This window comes from Erpetoichthys calabaricus, chromosome 16 (assembly GCF_900747795.2).
Source record: "Erpetoichthys calabaricus chromosome 16, fErpCal1.3, whole genome shotgun sequence".
Lineage (NCBI taxonomy): Eukaryota > Metazoa > Chordata > Cladistia > Polypteriformes > Polypteridae > Erpetoichthys > Erpetoichthys calabaricus.
The window spans coordinates 64,746,362-64,767,083 of record NC_041409.2 but is presented as its reverse complement, the minus strand read 5'-3'; the positions used below and the strand labels follow the sequence as shown (position 1 = coordinate 64,767,083).

The 20,722-nt window shown below is 36.8% G+C and overlaps 1 protein-coding gene across 3 annotated transcripts in view; it reads right to left on the bottom strand.

Annotated features, from left to right (window-relative positions):
- Positions 1-2,908: 2,908 nt before the first annotated feature.
- Positions 2,909-20,722, bottom strand: part of atg2b (autophagy related 2B) — an 84,416-nt gene continuing 66,602 nt past the window's right edge. For all 3 annotated transcript variants that reach the window (XM_028822118.2, XM_051919861.1, XM_028822119.2), the window contains exons 31-41: positions 19,613-19,730; positions 15,904-16,098; positions 15,720-15,821; positions 15,532-15,610; positions 13,947-14,148; positions 13,232-13,301; positions 13,062-13,144; positions 12,781-12,902; positions 11,366-11,520; positions 8,655-8,804; positions 2,909-4,825 (exon numbers count right to left, since the gene is read on the bottom strand). In XM_028822118.2, the coding sequence (XP_028677951.1) occupies positions 4,595-4,825; positions 8,655-8,804; positions 11,366-11,520; positions 12,781-12,902; positions 13,062-13,144; positions 13,232-13,301; positions 13,947-14,148; positions 15,532-15,610; positions 15,720-15,821; positions 15,904-16,098; positions 19,613-19,730 (1,507 nt within the window). In that variant the 3' untranslated portion in view covers positions 2,909-4,594. The remainder of the gene's footprint in view (positions 4,826-8,654; positions 8,805-11,365; positions 11,521-12,780; positions 12,903-13,061; positions 13,145-13,231; positions 13,302-13,946; positions 14,149-15,531; positions 15,611-15,719; positions 15,822-15,903; positions 16,099-19,612; positions 19,731-20,722) is intronic.

Here is a 20,722-nt window from a genome sequence, read left to right as displayed (position 1 = left end):
CAAAACATTGGCATGCATCAAGCAGAGAAAACATCTAAGGAGATTGCAGAAACTACTAAAATTGGGTTAAGAACTGTCCAACGCATTATTAAAAACTGGAAGGATAGTGGGGACCCATCGTCTTCGAGGAAGAAATGTGGCCGGAAAAAAATCCTGAATGATCGTGATCGGCGATCACTTAAACGTTTGGTGAAATCAAATCGAAGAAAAACAACAGTAGAACTCAGGTCTATGTTTAATTGTGCATGTGGAAATGCTCTTACTTTCACTATGTGAAGGGAACTCAAGGGATTGGGACTGAACAGCTGTGTAGCCATAAGAAAACCACTAACTTGTGAGGCAAACCGGAAAAAAAGGCTTCAATTTGCTAGGGAGCATAAAGATTGGACTCTGGAGCAATGGAAGAAGGTCATGTGGTCTGATGAGTCCAGATTTACCCTGTTCCAGAGTTGAGAATCTGCTGGAGAAGGCTTTGCGCAGCGGTCAGACTCTACCATCATCAATGCAAGATCTTGGTGAAAAATTAATGCAACACTGGATGGAACTAAATCTTGTGACATTGCAGAAGCTTATCGAAACAATGCCACAGCGAATGCGTGCCGTAATCAAAGCTAAAGGCGGTCCAACGAAATATTAGTGTGTGTGACCTTTTTTTTTGGCCAGGCAGTGTATATACAACTGGCTGAGTGAGTTCTTCAGGACAAAAAACAAACCAAAGACTTCCTGGCAGTTTTACTAAAGTATATTTGTAAATTTGGAGAGGTGTCCGCTAACTCTTAAGAATTACCCAGTGCAGAGGACGTGGACCCACCCGTGCCTGCTGCTGCACTGGCTTTTCGTAAGAAGACACTGGTGATACCATATCTTAGCTGTATCGCTGGCATATGCGTCCTATTAATCTTTGTCTCTGGAGGAGACAAAGGACAGATGGTCATCTAGAAAAAGGAATAAAGACCTGAAGTGTAGTGAGACAGAGCGACTGGAAGTGACAAGTACTGTATATTGAGGCAGCCAAACTACCTAGCGGCCAGGGCACATGACTGATATAGGCCAGCACAAATGAGCAGCAAGTTTTTTTTTTTTTTAATTCCTTGTGCACCTCTCCTTTGCATCTGTTGTTTGTATAATAATTTATTTTTGTCCCTCATTCTTGAATTGGTTCCACCATGACAGCATACCTCTTTTATACATTGCTTTTTATGTAGATGAATCAACAAGAATGGCTGAGGTGCTTCTACAAAAAAGAAAAAAAAACTTTAATATAAATAATCCCTAATCATTGTAACAAGGTGCTCTCACATGAATCATTTAAATTACCAAAAGACAATACTGAGGCACAGCCAAAGACATACAACAGGTAAGCAAAACTACCAAAAATTAAACTGTTTTTAATGAGGGACTGGAACCATGGCCAGAGCTTTACTACTCCAGATATATCAGCAATCACTAAAAGTATTTTACATACCATATCCCGGGCCTTTAGCAATGATCTGAAACTGCAGGTTCCATAAACTGTTGCAGAATATCCAGCCTGTTTTGTGAACTGTTGTTGTGATCCTCTGGAGCCAGCTCTTTAGTGGGTCTGCTTTTTCTTTTGTAATTAATCTGACTGGTTTGAGGGTAAGGACAGAGACAGCTCTGGGTATCTGATGAAAGTATGTCAGTGTACTATATTCTTTAAAGATGACTATGTTTGGCGCTGCCCAAGGGAACAGCTAAGAAAAATGATAATGAACATAATAAAAATACAGTAACTCCCACTGTGATTCCCTATGAGGGATGGCTTTGTTTACAAAATATATCAATCTTCCCACTGTGACATTATTCTGGGATAAAAATAAGATGAACTTTTATTCTCAAACTGTTATTCTGTTCAGTTACTTTATGACCGTATACTGTACATGGCTTCGGACCATCTTATTTAGTAAGTGTTAATACTGATGTGGACACTTAAGATCAAGTTCTAAAGTATTATCATGTATGCAGCTAACAGTAAAATGATAACTTACATGTGAACAAATTAAGTCAGCAACAATGTGACTTTGGCCATTATAAATGACAGTAGAGCCACCTCAACTGCTTGTAATTCATGCCTAGGTTAACAGGAACTTATATTAGCATGACGTTATTTTATTATAACAGGTGACACTGTTTTCTATTACACGGTTTCTTTTCTTTGATAAGCACTTTTCTGTATACAAATGCTGCAAGATTATGTAGTTCACTGGTACCATCCTATATTTGTAAACCTGTGTAAGGGCCTTGGGCATGATCTCAGTGAATGGCAATATAGAAGAATGAATTAAACTGAACACGGTTTGATTTAGTGGCACATCATACTTAACTAATCATGGTGCTAGAAAGTGGGGACATGTTCCATGTTGATTAGCATACGCAAGTTAAAAGAATTTCACTGTACTGACATTAAAGACCCTATAAACCTATTTAGAAAAATGTACCCCCTTTTGTGGGGTAAACTGCAAATGGAGTTAAAATGATAAAATTATTAACAATGGAAAAAAAAATATATATGAAACTCTTCTAATGAATGAACTCTTCTAATCTCCAAACAATTAATTAGTAGCGGTAAACATACAAACTAGCCATAATTTGGTATAATGCACAATACCATAAAATAATTTTACAGAAATAGTTTGAAGGTTGGCTTTTTGGCAAAGTTATTGCCACAACTGCCTCGCTGCTTCAGAGTCTTCAAGGATTTCTCCTACATCTGAAAAGCCTTGCAGGTTAGAATGATTGCCGAGTCAGTGTTGAGTGTGTACCCACTGCTACTGGGGTGTGCTTTGGCTTCCAATGACCCAGTACTAGAATACATAAGTATGGAAAATTAATGAATGAGCATAGGAATGAAAAATTAAGGAATGAACAAAGAGATAAAAACACCAAATTCAAAGGAGTTATTTATTTATCTTTACACAGGTAATTACATGCCTTATCATTTGCACAAATTAACTATTTAGTCTGTACACTCATCAACTATATACAAGCAATATAATATTTCCTAGGTACTTAAATAAAGAACCTGCATTACAGAGCACATATGAACAAAATATACATGAAAACACAACTTAAGCCCACCTAAGCACTGTTTGAAATTGGTTAAACTGGATTTGTAATAGTGTATGACTCCTGCGGTTAACTGAGGCAATTTGTTTTCTCTTCTTGCAATTCAACAAAAATATTCCAGTACTCACTCTGTATGTGTAGGCTTAAAGTAGGTCTTTCTTTCTATAATTTTTATGAAATATAAAAATTGCTAGCAAATTTAAGTGAACAGTACATGATAATTAAGACTTACCATTAACTGCCCAAATATAATAGCAGTGAAGCCTGAATATAAAAGTGAGGAAATAGAAATGACTAGGAAAACAGCAATGGCTAAGGATATCACAAGAGGTAAACATTTTCAACATCTGACACATATGTACATTAGCAACATTTACAGTTTCCCTTATTTTAATAATGACATGTTGAAATACAAAAAATTAAAATGTAATAATTAAAAATGTACAAATGAAATGAGCAGCACAATTATTAACACAATGGTCTTTGACTGTCTGAAGATACTTTTGAGACCAAGAGATCCCAGAGTGCATTAATAAAGTTCAGCTTTGATAAAATATGGCAGCATCTTCATTTTCAAGGAAGTTATCTTTGAGAAATATTCTTACATAAAGATGAGAGGAAAAAAGCAAATTATATATTATTAAAGGAAAATATAAGCTTTTCTCAGAAAAGAAGTTTCATGCTAGCAACTGAAAACAATCCTTTAATAATTATCAACAAGTTCATGGCTCTATTATAGCAAAGCTTTGTGAAATAAGCATAAGCGATCAGATTCTATGATGAAATACCATCCTGAAACCAAAACAAGACTGGCTACATTTACATTACATTTTTCCAGTCAATAACTTCTGCATATAGAACCTTTGGAAGTGCTATTATAATTTGTACTTCTAACTTGATTTGAACTCCAAATGAACTGTAATGCTGAAAGCAAATCTATAATTGTACTAATTCAATTAAATCTCATCAGTTCAAAAATAAGCACTGCTATACTGGTTGTTCATAAAAGTCTTTGTAATTTTTTACTGTTATATTCTGAAGCATTAAATTATAGTGGGTGTGCCAAAAATGTGACAACAAGAAGAGGAAATGGAGCATCGTCATATAGCTAGTATATGGTTAAATGGCCCAAGCGGTAAACACCAGTATTGAAAATCCAGTGATAGTTTTAAAAAAAAAAATGTGTTAAATGTAATGAGTACTGCAAGGTAACTGCTATTAATCTTTATGGTAAATTAGCAGAACTCATTCTATGAAACTATCAGCTTGAAAGGACACAGAACTATTAAAATAAGATTTTATGATGCATATGTTAATAATCATGCTTATAGAAAGGCACAACTGGAGACCCCCAAGGAAGTAAAATGCTGATCAAAAGGAATGTGCATACAGTTTGGGTTGCTCAGTATAGGTTATTTATCAGCACAAGATAAGCAAATGCTACTGGTATAGTGTTAAGCACTGCTATGCTTTAAGCTACTGCTGTACTTCCTTCTCTACTGAATGATCAGTCCTCCCCTAATCTCCATTTCTGAGATTCTTCTTGGCGAGCATCTGGGCGTATCTGGTTTCTCATGCCACCCAAAACGTTGGAAGTAGCCTCTGTTGCCACAATGAGTGGCTTCACCACAGCAGGAGGGATTTGCCTCAAAACTCCACCCACAGCTCCAGTGACTCCTCGTTGTTCATGCTCTCGTGTTGCTGTATCATAAATTGTCAGTGCAGTGTCCGTTATTCCCTGCAAAATGATATTTTCAACAGCTTCAACTCAAACAGAACAAAGATTTTGCAAGCATGATGGTAATACTAGGAACTGAAACAGAAATCTAAAAGTAAACTACTAATGTACTAATGATAGCAAGACGGACACAATAAGCACGGGAGATAGTCTTTAAAATAACACCATTTTACACTTGGAAGGGATATATGTAAATACTGCTGTATAAATAATGTCAACTTTCATACCACAAACAAAATCATCAGCCTTACATTAAAAAAAAAAATACTGGATTTTCCTGTCTATAAAATTAAAAAATCTATTCATTGCAAATTCATTCATATGCCAATATTATTTCACATTCATACTCTTTCATTCTATGGCTAATGCAATTAGTGATGTCTAAAATGATGAATGTGTTTGTTCATGAGAGGTAAAATTTAAATCGTAATTTTTGTAAACTTGTGTACTTGTACCTTAAAGAATTGTAAATACAATCATGCACCACTTTATGGCTCACTGAGTTGAAGTCATTCATACTTGCGGCTGAGGGCCACAGGAAAATAGGATAATAATGTTCTAAAAATTTCCAAAACCAATCGCTATAGGACACTGTATGTATATCTTTTGTTTATCATGTTATTTGTGGCATTGCTGTCAGCCATAGAATGATACACACCGTATAGAAGCAGTAAGAGAAGCAGTGGTGGAACTGCAGAGGCAACAGTCTCCTGGATGTTGTCTTCCTTCCTGTACTGATGCTGCAACCAACAAATGGCCACAAACAAGCAATTACACACACCTGGTCATGCAGCCAGAGACTTGAAGATCAGTTTGGGCTACTGTGTACTGGCAGTTAAAGTTTGCGTACAACTGACTCGCATGAGCGAAGTTGTACTCTTTGTGACTGGGGCAGCACTGTGGTGCAGAGGTAGTGCTGCTGGCTCACAGTAAGCAGACCAGGGTCCCCTCTGTGTTGAGTCTGCATGTTCACACCGTGTCTGTATGTGATTCCTCTGGGTACTCCAGTTTTCTCCCACACTCCAAAGATATGAATATTAAGTGAGTTGCTGATGCTAAATTGTACCTAGTGTGTGATTAGTGTGTGGGTTTGTGTGTGTCTATGTGTTTGCCCTACAATGGACTGGCACACATGTTCAGGGTTTGTTCCTGCCTTGGGACATATGCTAGCTGGAATAGGCTCCAGCCTGATGTTTTGGATACTGTATTGCAGTTGGGTATCTGGATCATTTTTATGTGCCAACATAATCCTTAAGGATCAGCAGAGTACTTTTTGCCAAAATCATTTTGCTATTGACTTTTACTTATTAACTATACTACCAACTTTCAGTATGCTGGCACACATTCTCTAATTGTCTGAAGGCACTGATTACTAAAACCACCTTCTTCTCACAGTGGAATGCTTCAGGTCAACTGCAGATAAATATAGGTTGTGGTCATAAAATTAGAATATCATGACAAAGTTGATTTATTTCAGTAATTCCATTCAGAAAGAGAAACTTGTATATTAGATTCATTCATTACACACAGACTGATGTATTTCAAATGTTTATTTCTTTTAATGTTGATGATTATAACTGACAACTAATGAAAATCCCAAATTCAGTATCTCGGAAAATTAGAATATCAATTAAGACCAATGCAAAAAAAGGATTTTTAGAAATGTTGGCCAACTGAAAGGTATGAACATGAAAAGTATGAGCATGTACAGCACTCAATATTTAGTTGGGGCTCCTTTGGCCTGGATTACTGCAGCAATGCGGTGTGGCATGGAGTCAATCAGTCTGTGGCACTGCTCAGGTGTTATGAGAACCCATGTTGCTCTGATAGTGGCCTTCAGCTCTTCTGAATTGTTGGGTCTGGCGTATTGCATCTTCCTCTTCACAATACCCCATAGATTTTCTACGGGGTTAAGGTCAGGCGAGTTTGCTGGCCAATCAAGAACAGGGATACCATGGTCCTTAAACCAGGTACTGGTAGCTTTGGCACTGTGTGCAGGTGCCAGGTCCTGTTGGAAAATGAAATCTGCATCTCCATAAAGTTCGTCAGCAGCAGGAAGCATGAAGTGCTCTAAAACTTCCTGGTAGACGGCTGCGTTGACCTTGGACCTCAGAAAACACAATGGACCAACACCAGCAGATGACATGGCACCCCAAACCATCACTGACTGTGGAAACTTTACACTGGACCTCACGCAATGTGGATTCTGTGCCTCTCCTCTCTTCCTCCAGACTCTGGGACCTTGATTTCCAAAGGAAATGCAAAATTTACTTTCATCAGAGAACATGACTTTGGACCATTCAGCAGCAGTCGAGTCCTTTTTGTCTTTAGCCCAGGCGAGACGCTTCTGACGCTATCTCTTGTTCAAGAGTGGCTTGACACAAGGAATGCGACAGCTGAAACCCATGTCTTGCATACGTCTGTGCGTGGTGGTTCTTGAAGCACTGACTCCAGCTGCAGTCCACTCTTTGTGAATCTCCCCCACATTTTTGAATGGGTTTTGTTTCACAATCCTCTCCAGGGTGCGGTTATCTCTATTGCTTGTACACTTTTTTCTACCACATCTTGTCCTTCCCTTCGCCTCTCTATTAATGTGCTTGGACACAGAGGTCTGTGAACAGCCAGCCTCTTTAGCAATGACCTTTTGTGTCTTGCCCTCCTTGTGCAAGGTGTCAATGGTCGTCTTTTGGACAACTGTCAAGTCAGCAGTCTTCCCCATGATTGTGTAGCCTACAGAACTAGACTGAGAGACTATTTAAAGGCTTTTGCAGGTGTTTTGAGTTAATTAGCTGATTAGAGTGTGGCACCAGGTGTCTTCAATATTGAACCTTTTCACAATATTCTAATTTTCCGAGATACTGAATTTGGGACTTTCATTAGCTGTCAGTTATAATCATCAAAATTAAAAGAAATAAACATTTGATTAAACATCAGTCTGTGTGTAATGAATGAATCTAATATACAAGTTTCACTTTTTGAATGGAATTACTGAAATAAATCAACTTTGTCATGATATTCTAATTTTATGACCAGCACCTGTACATCATGAATTACTAGTCACTCAATATCAAGCAACAAGTTGTATTTTGCTGAGACACAGCAATTTAAACACAATGATTGCACACAATGTTGGCTTGACTGTACAATGCTTATACTGCATGACCCTGTGCCTTCCTGTTGTATAGCCAAGTAAATTTGTCGACATGCGATCAAGGAAACTATGGCTGGAATTTCAAAACCTCATAATATTCTACTTAGCATTTAAAAGCACTGACAGAATATTTTAAATAAAGTTGTTTGGTCTTTAGTGTGTTGCTGTAATAATATCTCCACCATTTTCTGCTGACAATCCAAATTATGTTTCATTTCACCTAAACACCACCTTGACCAAAATGTAAATCCCTTCACTTTTGGTAACTACGCAAAGATAATTATTACATCTTACATAAAATAATGCTTAATTTGTTGCTGAGGTTTATAAATTGTAATATGTGTAAACTGCCTAACTGTCTTGTTTCTATTTTTTGGTTTTATATTGTCATTAGTTGACTACAAAGCATATATGATGCAACATCCAACATAAGCATTCAGACAAAAACTGTCATACCTTGAGGGTTAAACATCAATGCAGTCTGAAATTTACGAAAACTGATGGGACACATTTCTCTGACAAGCTACATTTGAAACTATTTATGTCCCATGTTAGATTTATATATACAATTAAACAATTAGTTACAAAATGAGAAAGCATGTCTTTTAAAATAACCAAAGCTCCTCTTGATGTAAACATTTTAATACTATTAAAGAAAAAATGACTGCTATACAATACCTCCTTGACAACTGTGTATGCTTTGGCTACACCTTCTCGTAAGTCAACTGGTTGATGCGTTAGTCGATAGTGAGAGAGGCGCTTGATTCTTTTTAATTCACTGTCATCAGGACCAGGAGATACCATATCATAGGCTGTTTCAGCTGCTGCCTGTGTTGGAAGGAAAAAAACTCTCTTTTAAAATACTTTAATGAAGCTGTCTATTTGGACTTAGTTATATTATATTACTTTAACACAGCATGCTCCTGTTATACCTGCAAGTGCACCTGTTCATATTGATTTTTTAATAATTATGGTAGTCATTGTGAACAGCTAAAATTTTCCATTCTTGATCTTCTCCATCTCCTAGATTGGTGCTTTGTCATTGCTGCTACTCCTCAAACCTTTATTTAACCTTAGTTGATGGAATGATATGAATACATTCTAGGGAGAAGAGGGCAGTGTCCCATGTATCTCAGAACAGCGCAAAAGTCCTTTGTCTTGAAGAAATACACCCTGTCTTGTGCTTTCAGTTCCATCCTCCCTACCTATCTGCTTTAATTTTCCAAGGGAGTTAAAGGGCATTGATATTCTCCTTGTCCACTGCTTGAACCATAAAATCATATGCACAATAGCAGGACATCTGCTCATAGCTGCAGTCAATTACGGTACGATAAAATATCACTAATTTCTAACAAGTATCTGGGGTCTTCATCTAAAACAACTACAGACCACTTCCAAAGCTACAAATCTGTAGCTCACAGGATATTTAAAACCTAAGAAATATTTATAGACCTATAAGTATTGAACAGAAGCTTACACTAAAAATTTATGCAATGTATACAGTTCGGTCCATAAATATTTGAACAGAGACAACTTTTTTCTAATTTTGGTTCTGTACATTACCACAATGAATTTTAAATTAAACAACTCGGATGCAGTTGAAGTGCAGACTTTCAGCTTTAATTCAGTGGGGTAAACAAAACGATTGCATAAAAATGTGAGGCAACTAAAGCATTTTTTTAACATAATCCCTTCATTTCAGGGGCTCAAAAGTAATTGGACAAATTAAATAACTGGAAATAAAATGTTCATTTCTAATACTTGGTTGAAAACCCTTTGCTGGCAATGACAGCCTGAAGTCTTGAACTCATGGACATCACCAGATGCTGGGTTTCCTCCTTTTTAATGCTCTGCCAGGCCTTTACTGCAGCGGCTTTCAGTTGCTGTTTGTTTGTGGGCCTTTCTGTCTGAAGATTAGTCTTCAACAAGTCAAATGCATGCTCAATTTGGTTAAGATCAGGTGACTGACTTGGCCATTAAAGAATTTTCCACTTCTTTGCTTTAATAAACTCCTGGGTTGCTTTGGCTGTATGTTTTGGGTCATTGTCCATCTGTATCATAAAACGCCTCCCAATCAATTTGACTGCATTTAGCTGGATTTGAGCAGACAGTATGTCTCTGAACACCTCAGAATTCATTTGGCTGCTTCTGTCCTGTGTCACATCATCAATAAACACTAGTGTCCCAGTACCACTGGCAGCCATGCACGCCCAAGTCATCACACTGCTTCCACCATGTTTTACAGATGATGTGGTATGCTTTGGATAATGAGCTGTTCCACGCCTTCTCCATACTTTTTTCTTTCATCATTCTGGTAGAGGTTGATCTTGGTTTCATCTGTCCAAAGAATGTTTTTCCAGAACTGTGCTGGCTTTTTTAGATGTTCTTTAGCAAAGTCCAATCTAGCCTTTCTATTCTTGAGGCTTATGAGTGGCTTGCACCTTGCAGTGCACCCTCTGTATTTACTTTTATGCAGTCTTCTCTTTATGGTAGACTTGGATATCGATACGCCTACCCCCTGGAGAGTGTTGTTCACTTGGTTGGCTGTTGTGAAGGGGTTTCTCTTCACCATGGAAATGATTCTGCGATCATCCACCACTGTTGTCTTCCTTGGATGTCCAGGTCTTTTTGCGTTGCTGAGTTCACCAGTGCTTGCTTTCTTTCTCAGGATGTACCAAACTGTAGATTTTGCCACTCGTAATATTGTAGCAATTTCTCAGATGGGGTTTTTTCTGTTTTTGCAGCTTAAGGATGGCTTCTTTCACCTGCATGGAGAGCTCCTTTGACCGCATGTTGTCTGTTCACAGCAAAATCTTCCACATGCAAGCACCACACCTCAAATCAACTCCAGGCCTTTTATCTGCTTAATTAATAGTGACATAACGACAGACTTGCCCACACCTGCCCATGAAATAGCCTTTGATTCAATTGTCCAATTACTTTTGAGACCCTGAAATGAAGGGATTGTGTTAAAAAAATGCTTTAGTTGCCTCAAATTTTTATGCAATCGTTTTGTTCACCCCACTGAATTAAAGCTGAAAGTCTGCACTTCAACTGCATCTGAATTGTTTCATTTAAAATTCATTGTGGTAATGCACAGAACCAAAATTAGAAAAAAGTTGTCTCTGTCCAAATATTTATGGACCTAACTGTATGCTGTATATATTCAGTTTAAACGTACACCTTTTACTGTTGTTCCAAAATTCACAGAATTAAGTCATATTGCTGAGTGAGCATGGACACATGAAAGTACTTTGTGCTGGCAACATGTCTACAGTTAATCTTAAAAGGACAAGCTCTAATTCCACATTGACTGAAAGATCAGTTGGAGGTAAGGGGACACATGCAGCTAAGATATCTTGAGCATGCATAATTCATTTCATATTTACCTGAATTGTCTGAACCATCCTATTGGTTAGTTCCAAAGCAGCCATGGCAGTTGAGGTTCCAAAAGAAGAAGCACCACGCTGAAAACCCCTAACAATCCTTCCATCTTTTCTATACTGTTCAATTGGTAGCCAAACCAGGTCTTTTACACCCTGAACTGTAAAGTGACAAAAATAATATACTGTATATGCCAAAAAACATATGCTACTCATGATATTGTACTATTACACTGCAATTCAATAATACTCTAGCACAGGGGTAGGCAACGTCGGTCCTGGAGTGCCACAGTATGTGCAGGTTTTTGTTCCAACCCATTTCCTTAACGAGAACTCAATTATTGCTGATGAAGCACATATTGCTTAAGTGACATTTTAATGCTTCATTTTAGTGGTCTCGCTTGTTAAGGTTCTCCAACCTTAATTGCTTATTTCAATCTTAAACTGCTGCATTCAGTGTTTTAATTGCTCCTTATTAGCAATAAGATGTAAAACAGGGGTAGGCAATGTCGGTCCTGGTGAGCCGCAGTGGCTACAGGTTTTCATTCAACCCAATTGCTTAATTAGAAACCAATCATTGCCAATCTCAGACCTTATTTAATTTTATGGCTTGTTAGTCTGTGCAATGTAAGGCTTTTATATCGTAGATTTTTTTCCTTTCCAAGGATATCATCCAAATGATTTGAAGCCTAAAACAGATCATTTTCAGTCTGTCACATTTTTCTATTAAGTGTTTTATTAAATCAAACCGTGCATGATGAACACACAAAGATGTAATTGGAAAAAAGCTAGCTGGAGAACTGCTGGCTGCTTTGTCTTTTACATCTTATTGCTAATAAGGAGCAATTAAAACACTGAATGCAGCAGTTTAAGATTGAAATAAGTAATTAAGGTTGGAGAACCTTAACAAGCGAGACCACTAAAATGAAGCATTAAAATGTCACTTAAGCAATATGTGCTTCATCAGCAATAATTGAGTTCTCGTTAAGGAAATGGGTTGGAACAAAAACCTGCACATACTGTGGCACTCCAGGACCGACGTTGCCTACCCCTGCTCTAGCATTCTATCATTTTGCTTATGAATGGACACAGATAATTACTTTGACCCCACTGTATAAGTTATTAAACAGCAACATGCCAAATACATTAATCTATACTTTCATATCCATTGCCAATGTGCTATACACAAAATATTATAGTCTTGCAAGGTGAATATACAATAGTTGATATAAACAATTTTGAAATAGAATGACTTGCTTTAGGGTTGTATGTACAATAAGCAAGCCTAGTATCTTATTTTCACTACTAAAATAATATACTGCACATACTGTATATCATTACAGGCAGTAAATTACTGCAGCTTCTCCACATCAGCTATCACGAGTTTTACAAAAAAATATTATGGACAATATCTCACTTACCTAATTGGACCAAAGAATGGATTGGGCCAACTCCTCCCAAAATTCCTGGCAGCTGATTTTTTTTAATATCATTTAGCCATTCACCAATTGCATAAGCAAAGAGTTTATCAACACCCAGTAGACTTAAAAATAAAAACAAACAAATAAGAAAGAAATTTTAAGTGTACTTGCAGTTTTTAAAAAACACAAGTCCAATGTGCATTTCAAAGTAGAAAATTGTTTTGTTAAGTTTGAAAATACATTTATATTCCTAGAGTGTATATAAGCAAAGGTGGCCCTACCCTTGCCTGCAGCAAAGTCTCTTCAGCTTCAGTTCTGAACAGTTGAGTTGAGTTAGCCCGATTACGATGCCTGCAAAGGTGCCCTGAAATGAATTTTCATACATCAAAAAGCTATCCGATACATAATTTCCCTACTAATCATAAAACTTTCTTTTTCTCTAATTTCATACCTGCTCCATTGCCATGTGTTTCCCATGGTAATCCAGGCGAATGGGTACTTCTGAAGTAAAACGGAATTCCCTGCAATGCAAGTAACTGTTCAATAACTAACTGGTAGATTTATTCTTCAATGACACAAATATACAAAATATAACAATTATGAATACTGCAATGTTGTTTTGCAAAAGCCCCATTAAGTGTAGAGGTATTTTTCTGAATTACACAGTGGCTAAGAATTAAGCAGTCTAGTTTTTCTGAACATCTATCCTTAGCAAAACTTTTTTCTTGAATGAAATTTTCCTTGAGGTTTTCAGGTACACTGTCATCCAAAACAAAAAGCCAATACTGTATTTTCCAATGCTGTGACAGTAAAAGTCTCCCAATACTGCAATGCAACTCTTTCTGGCACTAGCCACTTTCATGGTTTAGTTAAACAATTGTAAAGGCCCAGCAGTACATACTATATGTCATATGAGCAGTAACTGAAAACCCAATTTATCTGAACAGAACGTCAAGAGTGACTTCTTTGATAATATTATTTTTAGGATATGGAAAGATCTGCATGCTACTTAAAAGTGCGATTTCGTTCAAATTCAAAGTTGTTTAAAAGTGAGTCAAAAAGCATAGTGAGATACTAAATAAAAAATTGTGTTGGTATGATAAATTTATTAAGCCAAGAAAACACACGTATTTCATTATATTATTTAAAATGTCTGATTTGTATACCTGAAGAACACTGGCTGGTCAGTAAATGACGCTCCTGAAGTGGAAGTGTCAGCTTCACCATGTTCTGTGCTGCTGGAAAGTGTCATTCCATTCATGCTCTGTCTACTTTGTCCTGGGACCGAAATTATTGGAGCAGGATCCAAACTGCTACTTCCATGCTTAGGAAAGCTACAGGACAGGTCTGGTGCTGGAGGCTTCTTCACTGTCAAAAAACATTTTGAATATTATTTACCAAAAACAGTTTTAAAAGGCTCCAAATGTATTCATGATGAATTAATAAAAACAGCTGCAAAATGCATGAGATTAAGTAACAGATAATGGATAAAGGAAAAAAACAAATTAAAAAATAAGCTTTACTTTCTCTTTATTTGACCTACTTGCACCAAGACACCTGCTCCAAATGATTCAAGACACTGAAAACAATTAATTTAAACCTACAGCTGCTTAAAATTTAAAATAAATTATTAAAACCAGAGTTTCTTAAACATTTTTTTTGTTGTGACCCAGTGTGTTCAAAACACAGTCCACAACAATAGTCAGATTGGGGGATGGGGGGATATGGTCCCCCTTGGAGAATCACCAGCGATGTTATAGCAGAACAATGTCGCTTGGTCAAATAACCCGCAGCAACCAAAAACAAAGTTTCTAGAAACGTTTATTAAACAAAGCTCCAAAGCAAGCAAAACTAATGCTCTAGAAGGCAAAAATGAAAAACTAAGGACAAGGGCAGAGATTCAAAAAAACAGAAAATCCAAATAAAACAAAATCTGAAAGGCACATGAACAACAAGAACAACAGCTTGACTCAGCAATAGTACTGAGGCACCCAACAACTCGTATAAGCCAAGGGTGGTCCCATAGCTGCATCATCAGGATCTCATCTCCTTAGGCTTAATATACTAAGAAACGAGGAACATAATTAACATAGCAAGATAAAGTAAAATAAATAAACAAGAAAATACTAGTTAAAGTACAATACATCAGAAAAGGAAAGAAAACAGAAATGGATTTACCAACACAAAACAAGAAACTTGGTCAAACCATAACAGGATCCATTTTAATGTCCACTATTTACACTAAAGAAACTCGGTGAATTTACTGTACGCTTATAACATATGTAATCAAGTGATCTGAATTATTTTGTAGAATTTTGCATGACAGCATTTACACAAATAAATTTAATGTAAATTTTACATTTTTTATATTTTTATTTATATTAATGTCCTTCAGAATTAATTCACATTTTATTATCTGCTGTATGTATGTCTATTACAGTACACAATTAATTTTGTAATCAATTGCATGTAAATAAAATACAGTTTAAGTAATTACTTAAGCTATAAAGCCCCTTGTTATTCTGGTTGTGCAAACAGCACATATACTGCTAATTCAGATTTTTTATATTAATAATACGAAAAATAAGACCACTATTAATTAAATTAAAATCTTTTTGGGTGTATCATCTGAGTATTCTTTTTAAATTGCAGTTAAATAGAACGTGAAAGCATTCATGCCTGTGAGCTTGTATGATTAGACTGAAAATTAAAAACTTCTATATAAATATAGAACTAAGGAGACTGATTTACCTTCTTGTTCGGGTGGTGCTAAAAGCTCCACCTCAGCAGCTAGACTAGAGAAAAACTCTTTCAGGAAAAACAGAGCATCCTGTGAAGATAAAAAGAACTGATTTGATTTTTTTTCTACCTTAAAGAAAGCAGAGAACTAAAAAGAAAATACACAACTTCCTCAAATGTATTTCTTTTACATTACAGACCTGATCGATATTCAGACGAAGGGGCATCAAAGAAACTCGCAAACAGCACTCCTGAGGTGCACGTCCTGACTCGGGACATACGTGTAAAGCTTTCACTGTCAGCTGTAGAAACATAATGAATTACATTGCATTGAACTGACCATGCACGAAATAGTGTTTGCACCATCCCTGGGTGTAGTCTTACCATATTAGAATGTGCCTTTCTTGGTAATTCTTTGCTGGAATACAGATAAAGGAATTTATTCATTTGTGAAGATGCCAGGCGGTCCCGTATCTCTAAGTCCTGAACAATAAACATCTGTCGGGACACTGGCCGCTCCCCTACACCGAATTCACAGTCTGTCCCACTCTCGGGGTAAACCTCATGCTGGAACTTCACCTGTAAAAAGAAGGCAATTTTAGGAAAAATGCAGTACAAGAGTCAAAAAGTCTTCAATAAATAAATAGTCCAATAAAAACATGGTGAAAGTGAAGGATAAAATCAATTCATAAATAATCCTTTAAAAACAAGGTTAAAAGCACACAGACAGTTCTTTTTAACACAAATTCACAAGCCTCAGTGCTGCTGTCTAAACGCTGATGTCTCCTCAGCTTACCCTATATGGAATCCAGCAACCAGGGAGACTCCCAACTGACAGTACACTCAACCTTCTCATCCAGGCTCGGTTCCCAATTGCCTGGTCTCGACAACCCTGGGGTGCCTCGCTGAGCCGCATACCCCTCTCACCGCCAGTCCCTCAGTGTCTGTGGAAACACGGCATATGGGGCCACCCCTACTCCCCTGCAATCACTCTGCAGGAGCTTCCCTTCTTCAGCCTCAAGCTCCTGCAGCCCTGAGGCTCACTCCTGACCACCTGCCTCTATTCCTGGCTCTTTCTCTCTCTTTATAGCTGTCTCTTCTTCTCTCCAGTTAACCTTCGCTCACCATCTTCTTCGGTTCTCTCTTTTCTATACCAGCACCCCCTTATATGCCTCCATGGGCGCAGAGCCTTAATTGTAAATCACGGCAAGCCAATGGAGCAATCAAGACAGACCATACCCTCACATGCAGGTGCGCTCCATCCCAATCACTCCAGTAACCTCCTGCAGCCATACGAGTATGCACACCCATGGAGATCGAGTCAGCTATTTAATTATTCAAAAACCAACCACATGCTGCTTAGCCACGGACCCATTATTCCACAAGTTTCATTGGAATTGAAAAACTAAACAAAATACTTACATGAAATCACTGAAATACATCTATTAATTGTTGATTGCGTTAATACTTGATAAGGCATTGATAGCTGGTTGAATATGAGCCTACAGTAAAGACTGTGTTTAGCGCTGCAGCCTGGATTCAATTTCAGGCATGGATAATCTCTGTGAAGATTGCAAATCCCTCAAGTATGTGTGTGGACTTACTACAAAAATGTTTTTGCTAAATCACAACTGTAAACTGGGATGTGTCATCAAAGTGTGGTATTTGCTCTGCAAACACTGGTCCTTGAAAAGCCTCTGGCTCCATTTTCATAGGTTAATGGAAAAAGTCAAACAGAATCAATGGATGTTTGGATGGATAAAGTCAGTTATTAAAATCACACAAAGATAAGACTTTACAATTAACATGGCATAGTGGCTAAGGGACTGGACTTTAACCTACAAGGTTGCTGGCTGGACATTACATTATCCATGTGACAGCAAGCCATCTTCATGTGTCATAAAATATACTACAAAGGTAACTGTATGTAAGGAACAGATAGGTTACTTGAGCATCATTTTTGACATAATCTCCAGGGTTATTAAACACATTTAGTCCAACAGTCACCTGCATGTTCATTAGGACCATGTCAAGAACATGTTCAATATTGTCAGCAGTAGAGGACATGAATGGGTAACCTGACTGTACTTCATTTATGACACTCTTAAGGTCATTCTTGAACTTTTCAGTCCATTAACAGACATGCCACTAAAGCATAATATTGTTTCCATACTGTGCTGAAAGTTCTCAAAGGATTTAAAGCACCTTCAGCTGACAAAAAGTGGATAAAAGACCCTGAAGTTCTTCCATGGTACATATAAAAAGGCAACGTACACAAAACTGACATGCATGCATGTGTAAAATACCACTGCAGTCCACAGTACACAAAGTTCAAACATTATTGCTGCTACTTTTTGACTTACCCTCGTAATAAAGTTTACATGCAAACAACTGTTTAAATATCCTAATCTACGTATGTGCATTAAGCATTGGAAACACACTCCTTACATAAAATGTATTTTTCCTTTTTTCATTAGTGAAGAGAGGCATAGATAAGTTAAGGAACATTTATTTAAAAGTTTAAGCACAATAATTAAAATTGCATTAGCTTCAAAACAGGTATTTTAAGAAGAGAACCGAACTATCCATTTTTCTATGTTCACAACTGCAGTTTGGCTCAGCTTTGCAGGAGCTGTAACCTAACCTGATGACAAACAGTTTAATGATGTAACTTTCAATAAAGGACATTCAGTTTATTTAAGGGTAAGTTGTGACACTCAATGACTGTGTTTCTAAAACAGATGTGAACAACACTGAAGCACCACAAAGAACAGTATCTCTTTACACCTCAGACTATATAATACAAGGCCACGTAATTTCACTTGCAAAAATTCTCAAGATGATTCTGCACTTATGGGGATGAGACAGAATGCAGAAGTCAGAACTTTGTTTCTTGGTGCAAAAAGAACTGTCTGCATCTTAACATCAATAAATCCAAGGAACTGCTTATTGACTTTTGCTGCACCAAAAAGCCTCTAAGCCTGATCACTATTCAGGGGTGTGGATGTAGTGGTGGTCCACTCCTACTAGTACTTGGATGTCCACATCAACAGGCTGGACTGGTCTTATGACACACAGGAAAGGGCAGAGCAGACTTTTCTCCTTAGAAGACAGCATTATTAAATGTGGGTAGTGGCATCCTGCACATCTTCTAGAACTCTGTGACTGCCATTGAAATTTTCTATGCTGTGGTGTGCATGGCTGGCAACATCATTTCAAGAGAAGCCCACTGAATCAACATGCTAATTAAAAAGGTAGGCTCAATTACGTGACACACTTTGGGCCCCCTGGAGGTATTAACGAAGGAGAGAATGAAAACAAAACTGAGTGCCATTATGAACAATGCCATACATCCTCTCTCTGCCACACTAATACTGAGGACTATCAGCCAAAGAAACATTTGACAGAATGCTATGGGGGCTCCTTTATTCAATGTCTGCATAATGACTCATTGAGACTGTGACTGCCAAATCAGAAGTTTCATTCTTTGTAGTCATTCTAGGGTGTATTCAAATCATAATGTGCGCGGAATTATTAATTTATTAAGCTTGTGTAAAAAGCCAAATTTCCCACTGGGATAAATAATGAATGTTAGTTAGTGTGTTCATTAGTTTATTTATTTGTTCTTTTACTCTGTCAATTTAAACACAAACATAACTACAGTATGTGCATACTCACACTATGGCAATTCAGAGGACCAATTGACCTGAATGCACATATTTAAACTGAGGTTTAAAAAAACTGAAGTGTCAACAAGTAATAAAAGAGACATATGAAGAATATGAAAAATGTACAAAAAAAGTCATGTATCAGCCATGTATGAGCAAAGTGAGACATGAAATAAAAATGGTTTACATATTTTTTTTTTTGCATTCTGCACTCACTATGATGAATATAAAGAACTGACAACAAATTATCATTTAAACTTATATAAAAATTAGTGTATATAAATATAATAATATTAATATAATACAGTAATATAAAATTAGTTTAAGAAAATACCTAGACTTACATATATTTTGTATTGAAGGCGTCAGAAATAATATAATTTTACAGTATGTAATTACTTAATTAAACCAAGTGATTCTTGTACCTTGCTCAGCTGTATTTCCATGAGAACATCAAGCTTTCTTCCTCTTCCACCACCAATACGAGCCGAGGTACGGGCCTGCCTCACCGGAGTTTGTGATGGAGAACTGTGTGGCGTGCAGCTATAAAAATAAAAGTTCTTCATAAACATGTATGCTGCAAATTCCTCTTTGGTTCAAAAGTCACTAAATAATTTCCAGCAACCATAACATGACATAAAAAAACTTTCTGAAGTTTCCTAATTTTAAACACCACTGAAACAATTTTCTAATGTCCTCATTTTGAGACAGTCAACACTTTTTGATCAATCAACACAATTTTTCAATATATATTTTCAATATTATTTTTCATAATTTTTGAAATAGTTATTTTTTCATAAGTGTGACAAGCTGTTATTTTCAAAGTGAACTTATATTTATCACTTTTATTAAAAATAAAAAAACAATCCTAGAGCAGCCTTCAATTGCAGGGAATAGCGTTTTAGCCAAAATACGAAACAAAAGCCCTATGTATGCGCATGCTAAGAAGAGGTTCTGTGTCCTGGAATGGTCAACCAAAGTCTTGACCAAAATCCAAATGAAGTGCTGTGGCAGGGCATGAAGATGGCTGTTCACACAAGACAACCTTTAAACCTCATAACCCTTGCTGGGTTTTGTAAAGAGGAATGCAAATGATCACTCCAGCAGGATGTCAAGAGACTGATAATTGGTTAAGAAAACTGTGTGAAGTTTATAGCTGTTAAAGAAGATGCTACATGTTATTGACTGAAAAACATTCATTTACACAAGAATACCTGCTAAAATCACAGTCTAATAATCTAAGGAGTTCAAACCCATTTTTATGTATGGGAAGTCTTTATTTTGGACATTCGTCCTGTTTGTTCATTAACAGTTTGGGTCAATATAATATTTCTATACTATGTAAAATAATGAGCAAAAACTTCAGTCATAACCTCAGATATGGTTTATGGTGTCTTTGTAAGATGGACATATTCATCCAATATTGGATGTTTGTGTGCAGCAATATAAAATATCTGATTAAAAATGCATACATAAATAAATAAACAAGCAAACAAACAGATGTCTCATACATTTAAAAAACACCATCAATGTAA